The following is a 17623-nucleotide window of genomic DNA, read 5'->3' as shown; positions in this document are numbered from 1 at the left end:
CAGTGTGCTAACCTACTGTAGTAAGGTAAATTCCAAACCTTAATTTTTAGAAACACAGCTACATCTTTGTCTAGCAAGCTGTTCTTGCTAGACTGCCTTTCCCACTTCTTACTTCACCTCAGTAATTTTTTTCCTATTGAAGCTGATTTTTCCAAACATTGTCACTTCCCAGCAGCTTCCTCCCAGTTGCTCCCATTCCCAGCCAAGTCTTTGAGTTCCCAGCTGAGTCTGGGAACATGCATTTCCCAAGGCACCTTCTGCAGAAGTGAGACCTATTGCAAACTTCCACCATAGCTAATAGCTCCTCCAAGCTACAGCGGGAAGCCATCTGCAGGGAAAGGCACACAGCAGGGTATCAACAGCCATATATCACCACAGGTATAGTCAAAAAGCTTCTGCTTAAGTGGGAATAGGGGGTGGTGTTTGTGTGTGTTGAAGGTAACAGCTACCCCGGGGACCCCTGGGGAGGAGCAACTCTTCTAGAGACACGTCTGTGCACTTGGGACAAAATGGACACACATATGAAGCAAGAGGGGAATCCCTTGTTCCCCCACCTCTCCCCATTTTGCAACTGACTTTGGTTGGGTCTCTTCCCAACAGTAAGCATCATCCCTTATCCAACAGCCAAGGAGAAGAGGGCTGCCAAGGTGGTGGAGCCCCGAGCCAAACCCAAGGATTTTTAAATTCCCTTAGCTGAAAAACAAGGGAACTGTCTCTCCCTCCACTTGCTTGGAATGATGACAGCTACAATGAAAGAGTACCAAACACAGTAACCATGTCCAGCTGTAGTTGGTGGTGGGGCTGCCCAGGGTGGTTTTACCAGGTAACCCCTTCTGCTCCAGCCTTGCCTCCAAGAACGTGGGAAGGAGCAGAGGAAACCTGCTCTGAAGCATCAGGGATATGCAAAGCTTCCAAAGGTGCCCAGGTTTGCTTTCAGCAGAACTCTCTGCATCCTCTGCCACACATCACAGTTCTCCTACAAAAGCAGCTGTGACAACTGTGGCAGGTCAGGTGGGCTTGTGTGTGCCAGAGCTGAGGGCAGTTGGCAGGACTCCAGCAGGACAGAGTGGGGCTCCACCCTGAGGTAAACCAACAGCACCTTGGTGTGCCCTGTCATACCCCCAAAGCATGAATTTCCCCAGGTGTCTCCCACCTGCCCTGGGATACACGGAGGATGGAGCTGCAGGGTAGGACAGAGAGAAAGGAGAGGGACAGTAGCAGCCTTCTCTCCCCAGACTCAGAGCCTCTCTATTAGCTAAACCTGCCACCAATGCAACAAGACCCCTGTAGGTCCCCTCCTCTGGTTCATGCATCAGTGGCTGAGGGGCACCACACTGAGTTCAGGATCTAGGGCATGACATCTATGCCTTTCAATGAAAAAGAAAAGGGGTCCTTCTCAGCTGGACAAAAGAAGATGACATCAAGGCTTGAGGGCAAGCAGACAACAAGTGTGCATTAGATAAACCGGTCAGTGCTCTCATTGTCCCAGCAATGCTGTTACTCTACACTTACTTCATCCATAGTACCCAACGATGAGGGAAAGAGAGTTTTTGGTCCAACGCAGCACTAAAACTGCAAGCCTTTAATTAGCATTTAATGTTAGCTCCCAGGCCTTCCCCTTTTCAGAACAGCCAACGTAAAGATGCTTGGAGAGCACCAACCAAGGCCGATCACTCAGAAAAAAAGATGAAGGAAGGAGCTGCACCATTCAACCTTACAGTCAATGATTTAATAGACTGATCTACTGCTATGCAAACCATAAAGCTGAATGAGCCAAGTTCCCTCCTCCTCCAACAGGACTGCAGGGTTGCTGCTGGGGCTGGAGGCACCTCTCCAGAGGGGAAACAAAACCCTGGCTGAAGATTACCATTAGTCTACACAGATCTTAAAGCAGACTCTTCCTCCTACCTCACAGAAGTCTAAAGTATGCTTGAGCAGAATCCTTCTCCAAGTCACGGTGCAAATCAGCCAACAAGTTCAATGCTTAGCTAGACACTGCCTCCAGACAGAGCCTATCGGGAAGACCTGCCCTGCTGCTTTTCCTTAGTCTACTGTTGCATGCAAATACTGCAAACTTGACACAAGTTTCTAAGTACTGATATAGCATAGCTAACTATAGCAGAGAGCTGCCAAGAATTTATGAATATATTTTGCAACATAGCAGGGGATCTTGGAAAATTTCAGGAGTAATTCAGAGGCAGAAGTATGACAAAACAACAAACTTATAGATTTCAACTGCTCATGAACACTTACACAGAAAGATGGTTTCATCAGTTTCAGAGGGAAAAAAGTGACTGAAGCATCTTCAGTGGTTTGAGGGAATAAGAGCACCTGGTTTTAATTTTCTCATCAATCACTTGTGCTTCTTTTGAAAATCTCACCAATTTAAACCAGGGTGACTGCAAAACTACTATAGAGCAGGAGTAGATTACCATGCCATTTCTAGAACATATAAAATCTGTTTATTGTTATTAAGATGCAATTTCCCTTCCTAACTGCAGACCTTTCTTCCCATTTATGATAGCATGAGCTGGTTCAGGGAACTCATTTGGATTCCCTGGAATTTCTGATGAATTCATGGTAACAGAAGTCTGGCCTTTACCTACTTTTGAAGATTTCCATTTAGACTGATGGAAGCAAATCTAAATATTATTATAAAACCAATTTAGTTTGACAATACTTTCATACCACTGGAAATCACAAGAAGTGCAAACAAGGCCAGGGAATTAAACAGCCTCAGGATGAGAATCTAGCTCTCTGGCTGAAGCATCACAGGCTTCTAGCTTAAAAGAGAGCAAGAGGTTACTGCCTATGTAGTAACTCCACAAAGATTTTATTTTTAACCTGTTGATCAGTGCAAGCATTTATTTCCATAATACATTTATAATGATCAATGACAGAAGTTATACATTCCCCAGAGACTGCAGGGAATAAAGGAAGTGTATAAATATTGTCTGGAGCACTTATAGCAAGGAAATACTTTTCTTTCACACTGCATGATTTCTTCATGGTAGCAATAAGCTACTTAGGAAATTATTGTAACTGAAGAACCCAAAGTCTCCTCCAGTGGTTTTAAATCTTATTTTGCTTTATGCTTAAAAAGTTATCATTGCATAAAAATAATTTTAATCCACTTTCCATTTGGTATACAAATCAGAACTATTTAAGAAAAAGCCCATTCTACTAAGGTAAATAAAAAGGCAGAGATGAGCAAACATGTTACATTTAAACATTTACAATGATTTATAGTAACCCATCCAACTGATAAACTGGCAGAAGGCAAAGTCACCCAGGGCCCAGGCATAGGCAAATGCTGAATTACCATTTGGCTACAGGGAAAACACTCCTTCTAACAGGATGAGGGCTCCTTTGAGAGGTCTGCAAGAACAATCTCATTTTCACTCTCACTTTAACTGGTTTTTCTGTGTTGAGAAGCTGCTTTCCATCCCCAAATTATACTGTGAATCCAGTTTGCTGAAACTATAAGTTATAACCAATTCCTTTAACTGGACCACAAAAAAAAAAAAAAAAAATCACACATTGGTGAAGCAGCAAATAATCTTATTTATGAAATGCTGTCTTTCCCAAGACAACTGTGTGTGAAGCTTGGTGAAAGCCATCCTTCATTTCCCTGATGAGCGGTGGATCAAAGTACCTCATGATGCACAGCAGGAAGGTCATCTCAGAGTACTTCTTTCTTTCTCATTCATGAGAATTTGATCTTCTCAGATGATGCTTTATTGTTGCTGAAATATGACAATGCTTCCCTGGAAAAACGGGAATCTCCTTTCATTAAATATTCATAGATGTGCCTGTTACCATGGGAGTTGAACTCTAAACAAAGCTCAGTGCCTGATCACTATGAACCTGTGCCACAGCATAGGGAGGGAACTGGGGTTTTATCTAACAGCCTAGCAGGCTGCAGCTTGCCACTCGCTCAGCAGCAATAGATTTGAAGGGGAAAATAATTTATACTGTGGTAAATTATGCTCTTTATTAACTGAAGCAGAAATGAAGGGATAGAGCAGCTTTCAGATTCAAACTCTGCATTTAGTGCTGCCACAGAATGAAAACAGCAAATATTGTAACAACAACAGTAGTAAGTTTCTGTTAACACATGACCAGGGGAGGTATGTGAAATGTCTGTAAGGAGGTTTATGGACTTTAATTTGAATAATGCCTTTATAGGGCAATGACTGATCAGGTCTCTGCTTCTCTTCTGGTATAACTGTATGGATATTTAAAACCAAAAAAACCCAGCTAAACACCTTGGCTCCTAATATGGAGGTTGCTACCAATTTTTAACAACATATCCTTTTAAGCTTTCCATGTTGTCACAACTAACAGGTCAAGAGACACCCCTCCACTATATGAAGAAAGCAGAGGAGGCACTGCATTCTCCAAGATGCCAACCAGACACATGTAAATAAACAGTACTCATTTTGGCACACAGGTGGGACCATCTGTATGGCTGTTTTGTATCATGCACTACCTTCCAGGGAATATGGAAAATGCTTCATGCCAGTCACCTTCTTCCCACCAGACAGATGGATAGATCCTGTTTGTTACATGAAAAAACACATCTGTACAGAAACTTCAACTGGTGATTTAAGGCATGCATCTGTGGCAGAGTTGAAGCTGAGGGCTTCCTTCACTTGCATAGATGCAGACAACCAGTGTGATTTTTAGCAGCCCACAGCTTTACTGGGTCCACCAACATGCCTGCACCATATCAGCCCTGCCTCCTGAGCCTGAGGCAAGCCCCAGGTCTTCAGCTCCAGTAGTGTGGTCCATGCTGCCAGGAGAGGAGCTACCAATCCATCAAGCTACACAGTCTTTGAGAGAAAGAACTGCCAAACAGAAGAGCTGTAAAGAAAAAAACCCAACTTTGTCCAATTTCCTGCATTACAAATGACAACATAGAGACAAACATAGCCACAATACTTAATTAGTCCTACACAGCAATTTTGGACAACCAGAGGCTTCTCAGACCACCATCAGTCCTTCAGTCTTTTCATTGTCCCTTAGCCTGCCTCCCCACTCTGGCTGAAACTTAAGTCTTAAAAACTTTGGAAGATCTTTCCACCAGATGGCACATCAAGATTTCCTTACCCTTGAGACTTTCTGATACCATTTGTTTCCCACTTCCTTTCACTCCCTCAAATATTAACTCAAGAAGTTGCCTCCTTCCTCATGATGATTAACTAGTGTAATGTTTCCACTGAGGTGCTCAGTCAGCAACAATAAAACTGATATCCAGAGAGCACTGAGGCAAAATAACAATGCATTTTCAGGTCAAATATGCTCAAATAATTTTTCAGGGCAATGGTAGATAAGTTGTTTTTAAATACCATCCTTGAAAACTCCTTGACAGTGAAAGACATTCATCTACAAGACTTCTGAAAAGTTCATGTAATTAACACCCCTACAAGTGACAGTAGGCCTCTGGCTGGTATTTTGCAAAACACATCACATGCACATTCAAATGCAACATTCTGGAATTTCTTTAAAAATCTATGCAACAGAGAAGCTGAATGCACTTGCCTCTCTTAATCCTCCTATATGCTGTCTGGTCTAAGAATAGGGATCAGTTAGCACCTAGGTTTGTGGCCCACATCCAGCTGGACACACAGGTTTGCCAATGCATTCTAACATGACTTTGCAGAGTGGAAATCATCTCGTCTGGCCAGTGGGTTCGATTTCCCTGAGGTCACTAGGGCTTCTGAAAGACAGTGCATATGTAAATACAAGTTGCCTAATTACAGAAGTGAAAGTGATTATTTTGCAACAAGCAAAATACTAATTGCTAATGGACTTGTTTCAGAGATCATCTCAGAGGTCACAGGTGTCTAGAAACAAAAACTGCCAACCCATGTCCCGCTCAGCAGGCTCCAGTTCTCCTGCCTGCATCTCCATCACCTGCCACAAACTGTGTCAGAGGGTGTGAGATGGCAGAGGCCCGTGCAGCACACCCTCTCCCCAGCACTAACAGAAAGAAAAAACTGTAAAGCTGAGAATTTGATTGATGGTCCACCTCAGAAATGGAACAGACCACTAAGCCATTAACACAGCAAACTAGTACCCAAATCACATGCCTCAAAGCCAGTTCAGGTATTTTTGCCCTAAAAGGAACTGGCATCTAAGAGATGCTTCCTAAGGATGTTCTTTGAATAAAACATTAATGCTACTGATGCTAATTGGAAACTAGACACTTCTGCCTCTATTTTGAGCCTGTTTTTCTTAGAAAATGAGGCTTGTGAGATCACACTTCTCTCAATAACTTAAACTTGATTACTTATTTTAGCCAAGCCAGAACAGAGACTCAGGGCTCTGAAAGATTTTTTGTTTATAGAAGCTTTACAGAAGTCAGCCTGAGATGCCAGGCCTGGAGAAAGGGCATTGGCTTAGTTCCCATGAGACACCTGAAAAGCTACATCCAAGAGACCTAAATGTGAGGAAAGACTTATTAAGACCTCACAAGCTATCACGACATACTGATGCATGGGGGAAAAAAAAGGCTTTATTAGTTCCAGTGTTTACAGATCATTTAAGTTAGTGCTTCATTCAGCAAAAATCCTGCTACAGAAATATGTAAGACATGATCTGTAAAACCACAGGAACAGGTAGCAGGACCAGCAGATAAATGTAGTAAAGACAATATTTTCAAGATTAATAAAAAGAGACGGGGTAACATTTCAGGCTTAAGGCCTCTTTTCCACTCCAATTCTCCATGGGTCTAAACTGTTAGAGCCTAGTGCTTGATTTATGTATGCAATGCAGGCATATAGTTCTCACCAGGGACTAAAAATAAAGAAATTTTACACTCAGCATCCACAGCTAAAGATAATGGTATTACAAGTTAAAATAAAATTATTCCGGAATAATTTTATCAAGAATGCGAAATCTGAACCCAACTACAAACATTTTTAGTAAAATATGATCCATTGCTCCACCTGTGTCTAAATACTTTCAAGTCTCTAGACTACACATCTGATACTGTGCAGTAAAAGCTGGGAATGGAATTATGGAGTTACAGCTAGTGATAATTCTGGTTCATGGTTTTACGGACACTTTTGGTGTCTGCTAGATACCCTTACTATTATATCACTACTTGTAAGAAGACCAAAATACAAAGTGCATACCAGAAAGATAATAATATTACATATACGGTGTCATACTGCATGTGTGCAGACAGAATATAATACATTTTCTTTACCACTACACTAGTGTTGCTTATTGCTTTACTATGGGAAGCCAAACCTTTTACTTCAGCTCATTTAATGGATGGTTCTATTTAGCACATGTACTGAAAAGAATCAGATTTACCAACTTGCATTTTAACAAAAATAGGTAATTTTTAAGACAGTAAATAAGCTGCAAGAGCTTTATATAGCTGTGGATTAGCCAATAATATTATGCTGACATTAAATGGTATTTACTCAGGGTTTTTTTCCCAATTCAGCATCCACAACACAGATGAATTTGCACTAGTTTTTCCTATTCCCTTAACCTCTTGTTTCAGTCACTGTATGGCAGGACCAAGAAGGTAGTATCTAACAGTCACTGCTAGGTATTACATAGTGGTTTCCAGCAAGCCACTGTTTATAAATTTAATAGTAATGTGATTGGCTTCACCAATAAGATACTAGAAAAAATTGGCTAATATTTAAACTAGACTATCAGACACACTAATAATAGTCATAATAATAATAATTTAAGAAGTAATCAACTTTATCCCAGGGAATAAAGAATCCCTCAAACTAATTGTCTATATTTTAAAATTAATAAATAAAAAGCAAGGAGTATTTAAATCTCAATTCTCGCCTTTCTTCCGTATCACCAAAACCTTCAGCAGTAATTATGCCCTTCAAACGTGAGGCTGTAATTAGGGATTACAACAAACAGTTACTGGAACAGAGAAGATGCAAGATGTGGTTTCTGTGAAGCGCTCTGTACTTGCCTATTATAAAGCAATCAGCCCTGCTGGCTGGAATGGGGAAAGCACCCCACAGCTCGCTCTGAGCAGCATAAGGAACAAAGGTAATGAAAGAAACACTACGGAAACGTCTGTGGAAGCACGTCATTTTGATAGAGACACTGTATATGACTTTCAGTTCTGTCAAATCTGACACTGAAGTTTTTAAAAATTGCATGCCAAGTTTAAAATTCCAAACCCACAAGCATTAACCTCAAATACTCTTAAAGTTATAAAATGAAGTCAACACCTTGCAGGGTGATTAAACCCTTCATAGTTTTAGGCACCACTCTTGAATAGTCAGAGCCATGGCACCATCATTATTAAGACCTTCAGAGTCTGCTGGACTGGGAAAGATAAAGCCGCTTCTGGTTCTTCGGCTACCAGCAATGGGGCTGGACAGATACCCAACGGCCACATTCAGCAACAATGTTATGCTCTGTGCTTCCTTGGGGAGGATTACACAGTGGCTTTCAGACTAAGAGAGCCTAGGAAGCAACTGACCTGCAGCTCCAGGAAGGAGCAGACCAAAGGTGTGCCCGGACGCTGGGCTTACCTGACGTGGTGGTTCTCTCCATGCACTGCTTCTGAAGGTCCAGGCTCCGCAGCTCCTCTGTGCTGGCGTATTTCATGACAGAGTTGATGGAGGTGAGGGTGCTGATGAGCTGTGAATTGAGAGATCCAATCTGGGAGTGGGGCTCCCCAAAGGCTTCTGCCAATTCACTGTAATTTTCAGCAAGCAGCATCTGCTGCTCCTGCAGCAGCTTCTGCACACGTTCGATGTAGTGGTCCAAGCCTGTCCTCAGCTCAGGCGGAGGCAGAGGGCTTTCCAACTGACCACTGACCGGCTCGTACACAGACTCTACACCAACACCGATGCTCCTGGTGCTAGTTGGCACAACTGGCAATGGAGGGGGTCCACAGGCAATGCTCCTCATTTTCAGACCAACCAGGTAGTTCTCATGAACACTTATCTGTCCAATGCCACAGTCTTTGGTTTTTATTGCAGAGGGCTTGTCAAAGCCAGGGTGGCTGGAAAGCACAGTGCCCACTCCAACTGAACGCATTTTAGCAGATGCGTGTATATCCTTCACCCGGCCATCCCCCACTGCCACACTCCGCATCTCCACACTGTCCGTGCTAGTCTGTTTATCACAGCTGCTCAGAGCGGTGTTAGTCCCACAGTCAGCCAGGCAGGCCGCCTCCGTGCTGGTGCACTGGTTCACCATCTCCAAAGCAGTGCTGGTTTGCTGGCTAGCCATGGAAGGCACGGCCATCACCATCGCCTCTGCCCTGGGCACAGCTTCTGTGGACATTTCACGGGACACGCACTCCTTGGGCACACAAACCACCACATCCACCAAGCAGTCCCCGCAGCCCACAGATCTCACTGTTCCAACTGCCTGCGCCCTCTGGCAGGGGCTTGGCACATCTGCTGCCTCCTCTGTGTTGACGCCTGTCTCACAGATGCTTGTCTCTGTGCCCACTGCCTTATCATGCAGCTCCACAGACCTCCCTGTACCCTGATCTTGCACCTCTGCCCTCTCCCTCACCAGCCACTGGCTCATCAGCAGCTCAGGGCCCACAGCCGCGCTCCGCATGGCAGGTATGCAGGAGGAGCCAATGCTGCTCATCTGCAGATGGTCTCCCACTGACGAATCAGCAACATCCACATGATCTCCTACCATTTGGTCTCTCGTTTGTATGACAGCCTCCACCATCCTACTGATGACACGGGGTTGAGCCATCATGGCTTTATCCACCTTTTTTCTAGAACCAGCTGCTTGCAACTCCTGTTTTAATTTGGTCATTTCCCTGTCATGGGTGGTTTCCTTTAACTGAACCTCTAGTCTATAAATCTTCTCCTTAAGGGCTTCGATGGTCTGCTGCTGAAGTTCTATCTCTTTCTCAACCTCTGTAGACAAGCCGAGCATGGCCTCTGTCACCCCAACCCCACACTCCCTCATTTCTTTCTCTGTCCCCACAGAAACTTCCTTGTGTTGCCTTGCAGATCTGTTGTATATAACCACATCATTCATGTTCTCATCAGCACCCACAGCAACAGATCGGGTTTCTTTTGTCAGACTTTCTCGGTTCACCTGAAGGTTTGCTGGACTTTCATAGTTGCTATCCTGGATTTTTTTCTCCAGGGCTTGCATCTCGGCAGTTAGCTGCCTGAACTCCTCTATTCTCTGAGAGCTCTGCTCCACACTCTCCATGTCTTCCTCACAATCTATATACAGTTCTCCACCTCTTCTCACCTGAGACATGTGTTCCCACTGCTCTGCATTTCCAGCACTGTAGGACCGTTTTCTGAAACCGTATGTGTCATTTTGAGTGGCTTTCCTGTGGTTTTTGAGTTCAGCCATCATGTGCCTCTTCTCCTCCTGCAACACTGAAATTTTGACCTGTAGCACAGGAATAGTCTTGACTTGCTCCTCAAGCTCCTTGAGACGCTTGAGGGCAACTGCCATTTGCTCCCTGATGTGCTGCAGATGTACCGGGCTCACATTGGTGACTGGTGTGGATATTCCTGAGCTCATGGGGCTGTGACGAATAGAACTGCCCAAGGAGGAGCTGAAACAGGCACTGTAGTCACCATTACCCTGATAACCATTCTGCAGCTGCTGAGACATGTGATTGTACCCACTGGATCCCACAAAAGAGGGGAGGGAGCTTGTGGAGCCCATGCCTCCAAAGCTGGAAAGCCGGGGCCTGCGGACATCTCCAGGTGTGACCTGCATCATCCTCTCCTGCTCCAGTCGCCTCCGTGTTTCCATGAGAGTTTTGGTTACAAGGAAGTTGTGCCGAGGAGGCTGGGGGGAGGGAGGAGGAAGCTGTTTATTCTCAGGGACAGTTAAGTAGGTAGGAGATACTTCAAAGGAAACCAAGGGTCTTGCAGGGACGGACAAGGTTACTTGACTCCTCGCTGCCGAAGAAGACTCCTTGTTCTCATCACTGTTCGATGAAGAGAGAGACTCTGCAGAGGTCCAGCCACTGCACTGGCCACTAGAGTTCTTGGTGCCCACAGAAGCTGGTACAGCTTTCCTCCTTTTTCGGATATTTAGTTTCTTAATGGTATTCCCCTTTTGTATATCATCCACATACTTTAGAAAATCTAAGTCTAGCTGGTAGCCGTAAGGTGTTTCCACAAAATACGGGTCTTTCCGTTCTTTTTCATCTTCTCCATTTATAATAACTTCCTCTTTTTCTGGAAAAGAAGAAACAAAATCAGCATTCAGTAAACTACACACTAACACACAAGCGTATAAAGATGGGTCCTCACAGCACGCCAGAGGCAGAAATTGCTGCTGCAGCTCAGCGAGCAGACCAACTTTCCGCTGACTGACCCTCAACACTAAATCCTGATTAACTTTTTAGACGTTAATCAGTAGGTTTTCAAATGCTGAGAAGTGCATACCCACATAAATGTGTACACATAGATAGCGCATACACATAGATAGCGCCTGTTAATGAAGGAGCACAGCCAGTAGCTCAAAGCTGTCCTTGCCCAAATCCTTCCACCCTTTCCGTCTCAAACCCAGCTGTCACACGCACTATGTTATTAAGTAAAGACCATAGGATCACAATGTACACGAATCATCCGGAGACAAAGTTCTCTAGAGGGTGCCTTAGAGCAGGCGAAGGGAACTCTGACCCTGCTCCTTATGCAACTCATGCCAGTAGACTTTACATAGCTCTGCAGCTGTTTTATGGCTGTGGGAAGTGCTACCACAAGAGCAGAAACACCAGTTTGCTCTCACCTCAGCTCGTATTACTTCCACCAGCGCCTCTGCCTCTTTCATTTTAAACTGCATGAAGCCCCCATCACCACAACAGGTGGTGGGACCCCCTTTCAGCAGGGTCCCAAATCCCACTGCTGAGGAAGGCTGTAGCCTCGCACAAGAGGAGCACCCACCTGCCCTCCAGATGCCAGACTCACCTGTCTGCAAAGCAATCTAAATAAAACTTCAACAGATCCACTGGGTTTTCTCAGGCTGCATATTTATATGCAGCGCTGCTATACAACCTGTTCCTCCAGGCCCACTTGGCAGGAGAAAAATACGAAAAAAAAAAAAGAAATAAAAAGCCAAAAACAACTGTTGCAAGTTATTCGCTGGAGAAATAATAAAAGCCAGCTTTCCGGTTACCTGACTTAGCCACATGCCTCTGCCCCCACACTGCAAATTTTCCAGCCACGTATGGCTGTCCCAGATTCATGTGTCACACGGCGGAGACCTGCCTCCCTCCAGCTCGCTCCTGCTTCTCCCCATAAGGAAGCGCCGTCCGCCCCCGCGCTCCCGCCCCCGCGCCGCCCTCCGCGGGGAGCACCGCGATGGTACCGTGGTGGACGCGGACTCAGCTCTGCGTTTCGTTTTTGAAAGGCGAGGCTTGGAAGCCGTGTCTTCTTAAAGGAATATAAGCCTCGGGGAAGGCGGAGGGAGAGACCAAAATAAAAAAATAGAAAAAAAAAAAAAAAGAAACTCTCGACTTACTGCAACTACAGGAAGTGACTTAATGTTGTACTAAAAAGGTTTACGGGGGGGGTGGAGGGGGCGGGAACTCCTGTTTTTCCAGTTTCCCTGGCATACTTAAGAAAAGCTTTGCCTACAGACAGTATAACTGCTTTCATGGCGATCCGTCATACTTCGGGCTACCACACGACATCCCGAGAAGCCGATGGGAGGAGGACGCTGCTCAGGAAGAACCTACCTTCATCGGTTCGAGAAAAGAATAGGATGGAGGCACGGACACAGACATGCACGTGTGACAGCCACAACGGTGGCGCCGACCGGAGCACCTTAGTACCTCGGTTCTGCAGTGAAGACAGACGGTTCGACAGACACAAACACCCCCCCCCCCCCCCGACCACATGATTTAGCTGAAAGACTGGAGTCTCAGTATGCTGTGGTGTTTACTTACAGATACACCCAAAATAGCCATCTAAATACCAGACTGGAAGCAAAAATACATGCATACAGAGACACTTCAAACACATAAGGACACACTGCTCGGCTCCTTCCAGCAGAACTGTCTCATTGTCAGACAGAGAAAAAGTCTCCAGGACTCCCACTGACAAGGAGAGAACTTCTCTGAAATACTCCTCTTCCGCTCCACATTCAGCGCACTGTTTCCAGACTCTCATCCTGGCTCCATTCCCCAAAGCCAAGCAATTCTTCTTTCCGCACTCCACAGCTCCATACCCTAGGTTGGTCCCTCCTGCACCCTGGGTTTGTCCCCACTTTCTCACTGTCCCTCATCTGAGCTCTTTCTGCCTTCTTCCCATGCTTTGGATTTCTTGACCATTTTCTCTACTTAAATCCATTTGCTTGCTCTACCAATCCACACCAAAATCTGGTTATCTCTCACCCCTCATCCCAGACTTGGCTTTAGTCACTTCACCTAGCCCATGTAAATTCAAGCTACATCAGTTCTACCTGTTGTTCCATTTCCCTCAGTTCCTTTCCTTTGTTTGTCTTGGTCCTTGTCTTCCTATCCAGCAATATCTCCAGTTCTCCCATCACTACACCACTGAAGTCAGGCAGCTGCTCTAAACTGTCCTCAGGCACAATGCATAAGTGTTGAATGAGGGAGGGAAGAACAGACTCTTTGAAAGTCACAGAGCTTAAGAATTAATGCATCTTTGGAAAAATATTCATGAAATCTCTAAAAAGACATGCAAATCTCATCTTCAGTCATGAGAGCCAAACTGGATCTCAGATGTATTTTTTTTCTTCAGGGAACGGTATTAAGATTGCTTAACAGAAATGTATAAAAAATAAATAATAAAAAAATAACTACAGTGACACTGAAACCCTCACTAAACCTCTCCACAACACATGCAGGCAGTTCAATGTCTTGACAATGAAATCTCTTTGGTTCTCATCTTAAGCTGGCAGCATTGCCAGGACACAGTATCTGCTGTAGCACAAGCACAAGAAGGTGCATGAAGCTGACTGCCTACTGCTTCTCCTTAAAGCAACACTGTGAGCATTCCACCATCACAATCCCAGTATTATGACCTGATCTCTCGAGTCGTTTCTTGATACATGAAGACAAACGAGGATCAGGCATGCAATCCACTACCAACCAACACAACACTGATGCAGCATGCAGGAGCTGTGCCAAGCCTTTGTGCATTTTGCTGTCTCAGAGAAAGGGCCAAAATGGGTGTGCCTGTTAAATGTGAAACAAAGCAAAATGGATGGCTGTTTTGAAGCAATAAAAATGGTTTTGCTGGTTCCAAAAAGAAAAAATCTAATAAAAATGAAATAAATAAGCACCTGGTAAGAGTGCAGCTCTCCTTCTTCTCAGCCCTTAGGTTCTGGATGAACCATGGATGTGCTTACTCCCTAGATTTGATGGGTGAGTACCAAGTGCTACACCAGCAGGTACCCCAGACTAACTTCAGAGGTAGCTGTGTCCATTTCCCTTCATGCCCAGAGACCTCAAGTAAGCAAAAGATTTCTATCCCAACACACAGAGAAATACTGCAGAAAATACCAGGCAGTACAAACACTCTTGTTTTGTGCCTTGTCTCATCCTTGGCCAGCTGATCATGGACACTGCTAAAATTAAAAAAACCCGATTCCCTAGCCTCTGTAGTAGATCAGGCAAATATTAATCACATGCGCAGATGCAAAACACATACACTTTTGTCTGTGAAAATGCTGCAGACACTCTTGCTTTCATGGAATAATTTGAGTTGGAAAAGACGTTTAAGGTCATCAAGTTCAAATGCAATGGACACAAATACATCATGTTTTTAAGCCACTATGTGTAAAGTAAAACACTCTGTGAAGCACAGAGACCTCATTGTGGTACTGTCATTATTAATGTGTTTCTCCAGAAGTATGCAAAGACTTCATTTCCCTCTCCCTGGTACAGGATAACCATGGGCAGGACACAAGCAACATTTAAAAAATGCTCTCTTCAATTCTTACCTTCTGCACTGCTGGGACTGGCTCTGTCCAAACATTCCAGTCTTACCCACTTCTATTAAATTATATCCTATCCAATGCACTACACAAGAACATCAGTACATTAAAATATTGAGTCAGCCCTACCTGAGTCCACACTAATCATGTCTGCTTTCAGACCAGAAGAACTGGAAAAAAAAGAGAATATTTAGTTGACGTGCTTCAAGACTTTTGAGGAAGATGAAAGAAGGGAAAATGTGGCCGCACATTGAGTTTTGGTTCTGGAGGCTAGAAAAACTTTACTGTAGAGCTGCCTTGGAAGGTCCAAAAAGAGCAAAGAGAAACAAATGAAGATGTATTTCCAAAGCTAAAAGTCCAAGAGTGCCTTGAAAAATAGAGACATCACATCTAAAGCCTTCTCTCCCCACCTGATTGTGGTATCTGCTCTAAGGCATTTTTATCTTGGATCTGACTGCTATTAAAGAAGTCTTTTCCATTGAAATACTGTTATGAATAACAGAGTCTCCTTCCAGAGTTATGGTCTAAGACAATTCATAAGGAATGCTGCAAAGGAAAAATACAAAAGCAATAGTTTGCATAAATGGAGTCAGATCAGTATTTTTATATGCTTAACTTAAGTTTGAAAGGTTATCTGGGGCAGGAAAAGAAGAGATTAAAAAAAAAACTTCTGACTTTTTGATTCCTTACTAGAGAATAAATTGATGGGGTTTCTCCTCCTCCCATCTCCAATACTACTTTTGTTCTTTTCTTTTTCTGTTCTTCTGCATATATAAATGAGCATCAGCCTCACCTTTTGAAACATCCAAAACTCATGAGGCCAAGCACTTTTTTAAAAAGAAAAAGCAGAATAGAACAATTGACCACTTTTCTTTCATTCTCCTTTTCAAGTTTTGGGATGTTTGAATGTAAGTTAAACAAAACAACGACAGCAAAACCTCTTGGAAAGTAGACTTTAGACTTGCACATTAATTGACCAGCTTTCTGGTCTCTATAACAATATATAGAAGATGCTTCTAGCTCCCCAACAAATCAGCATAGCTCTCCATTGTTTTCCAAGGGGGTTGAGGGGTTAAGTCCAAAACCCAAACAATCAACCTAACAGATTTGGTTTTATTTTATTCCAAGAACAGAGAGAGGAAAACCTACAGAAATGGCAAGCAATTTCTGTACTTTGCCAGACATAGTAGGAGCATTGAGTGTTTTATTTTTCCCCTTGCAGTTAAAGCACAGAGTGGCACTGTGAAGCACACCACAGGTGTGGAGCACACACTGCCTGCAGTGTGTGCTCATCTTCCAAAAGGAGGAAAGCCACTGTAGCACAGCAGGCAAGCCATCAAGCTGCCCATGATCATACCCTGATGCTGGGTGCTGGCCTCCTGCAGCACCAGGCTGTGGTGCCTGGAAGACCTTGCTCTATTTGTACAAGCAATGGCACAATTGCCCAGAACACTACACTATACTCTGGATGTCGCTGGTAACACCTCCCTCTCTTGTTCTGCTATGGAAAAACAACCAATAAACACCACCTCGTAAGAAAGATAATCTGTTTTGCTATTGCCAGCTACAGCTATGCCTGAAGCAGATGGGATTTGATTCCTGATGCACTGGCTGTGGTGTATGAGGTACTATAATCCAAATCAGAACTCCCCAGCCAGAGATGGATGACAGACCCTGCTACCAAACGTGCAGTTACAGGTGCAGAGAATTCTCCTATTACAGAGGACTTCCATTTACTGCACATTTTACTGAAGAAATAAATCTCCAGTGTAAAATGTTCTCTGTAAATTTAAAAAATGAGTAGCTGAAAAGAAAAATGAGTAGCAGAAAACCGGGAAAAAATTTATATATTGTTTTTAGATTACTTTCAAAAATTTATGTGTCAATACCCCAACTGGGGAGCTGACTTTTAAATCTAACATCTAAATAGTGCTTAGGGTGGGAGTTGTAATCAGAAAACGGGGAACAGAAACTTCCCTGATAATAACAACAGAGAAGAGCTGAAGCTACATCACTGTATAATAAATAGGGGTTTATTTCATGATGTAGATGCTCCAGCTCAGATATGTGCAGCAGTAAGCCTTAGAGATGTGAATTAAGGACAGTACCTTAAGTAAATGAACATAAGTAGCATCAAAGTTGAAGAGAGATGGTTCATGTGGCTGCTGTGTTTTGCTTGCTCTGTGAAATGCAAACACTAGGGCACTGGGCTGAGATGGCACATTTACCACGCAACACTGGTAAAAGGAGGAATTTAAAGAATAAATATGCTGTCTTAATACCATGCTCTTTCTAGAAGTAGGATGATTACAGCATGAGGAGAAAAGCTTAAAACAATCACAGCCACAATGCAAATGACATTAAGAGCATCACTACATGCCCTTGTAAAAAGTGTCTCTCGAGCTCTCTTACAGGCCCCCTCTAGGTACTGGAAGGCTGTTAGAAGGTCCCACTGAAGCCTTCACTTTTCCAGGCCAGGCTCAACAAGCCAACTCTCTCAGCCTGTCTTCACAGGAGAGATACTCCAGTCCTTTGATCATCTTCAGGATCCTCTGCTCACTCCAGTAGGTCCACATCCTTCTTATGCTGGGGGTTCCAGACGTGGACACAGGACTCCAGGGTAGGGTCTCACAAGAGTGGAGAAAAGGGGAAAAATCACCTCGCTTGACCTGCTGATCACACTTCTATCAATGAAGCCCAGGATGAGGTC

General features: G+C 44.0%; 1 protein-coding gene across 8 annotated transcripts in view; it reads right to left on the bottom strand.

The window, feature by feature from the left end:
* The window catches only part of KANK1 (KN motif and ankyrin repeat domains 1), a 129840-nt gene that overhangs the window by 15280 nt on the left and 96937 nt on the right, over positions 1-17623 (bottom strand). For 5 of the 8 annotated variants that reach the window (XM_032675372.1, XM_032675371.1, XM_032675370.1 and 2 more), the window contains one exon: positions 8532-11186. In XM_032675372.1, the coding sequence (XP_032531263.1) occupies positions 8532-11186 (2655 nt within the window). Of the gene's footprint in view, positions 1-8531; positions 11187-12126; positions 12253-17623 lie in introns of those variants that run through there. The other 3 variants (XR_004354457.1, XM_032675367.1, XM_032675368.1) reach the window with 1 other exon arrangement.

Source organism: Chiroxiphia lanceolata, chromosome Z (genome assembly GCF_009829145.1).
Source record: "Chiroxiphia lanceolata isolate bChiLan1 chromosome Z, bChiLan1.pri, whole genome shotgun sequence".
NCBI lineage: Eukaryota > Metazoa > Chordata > Aves > Passeriformes > Pipridae > Chiroxiphia > Chiroxiphia lanceolata.
Note: the sequence above shows the minus strand (reverse complement) of the source record. Positions and strands in the feature narration are given on the sequence as shown.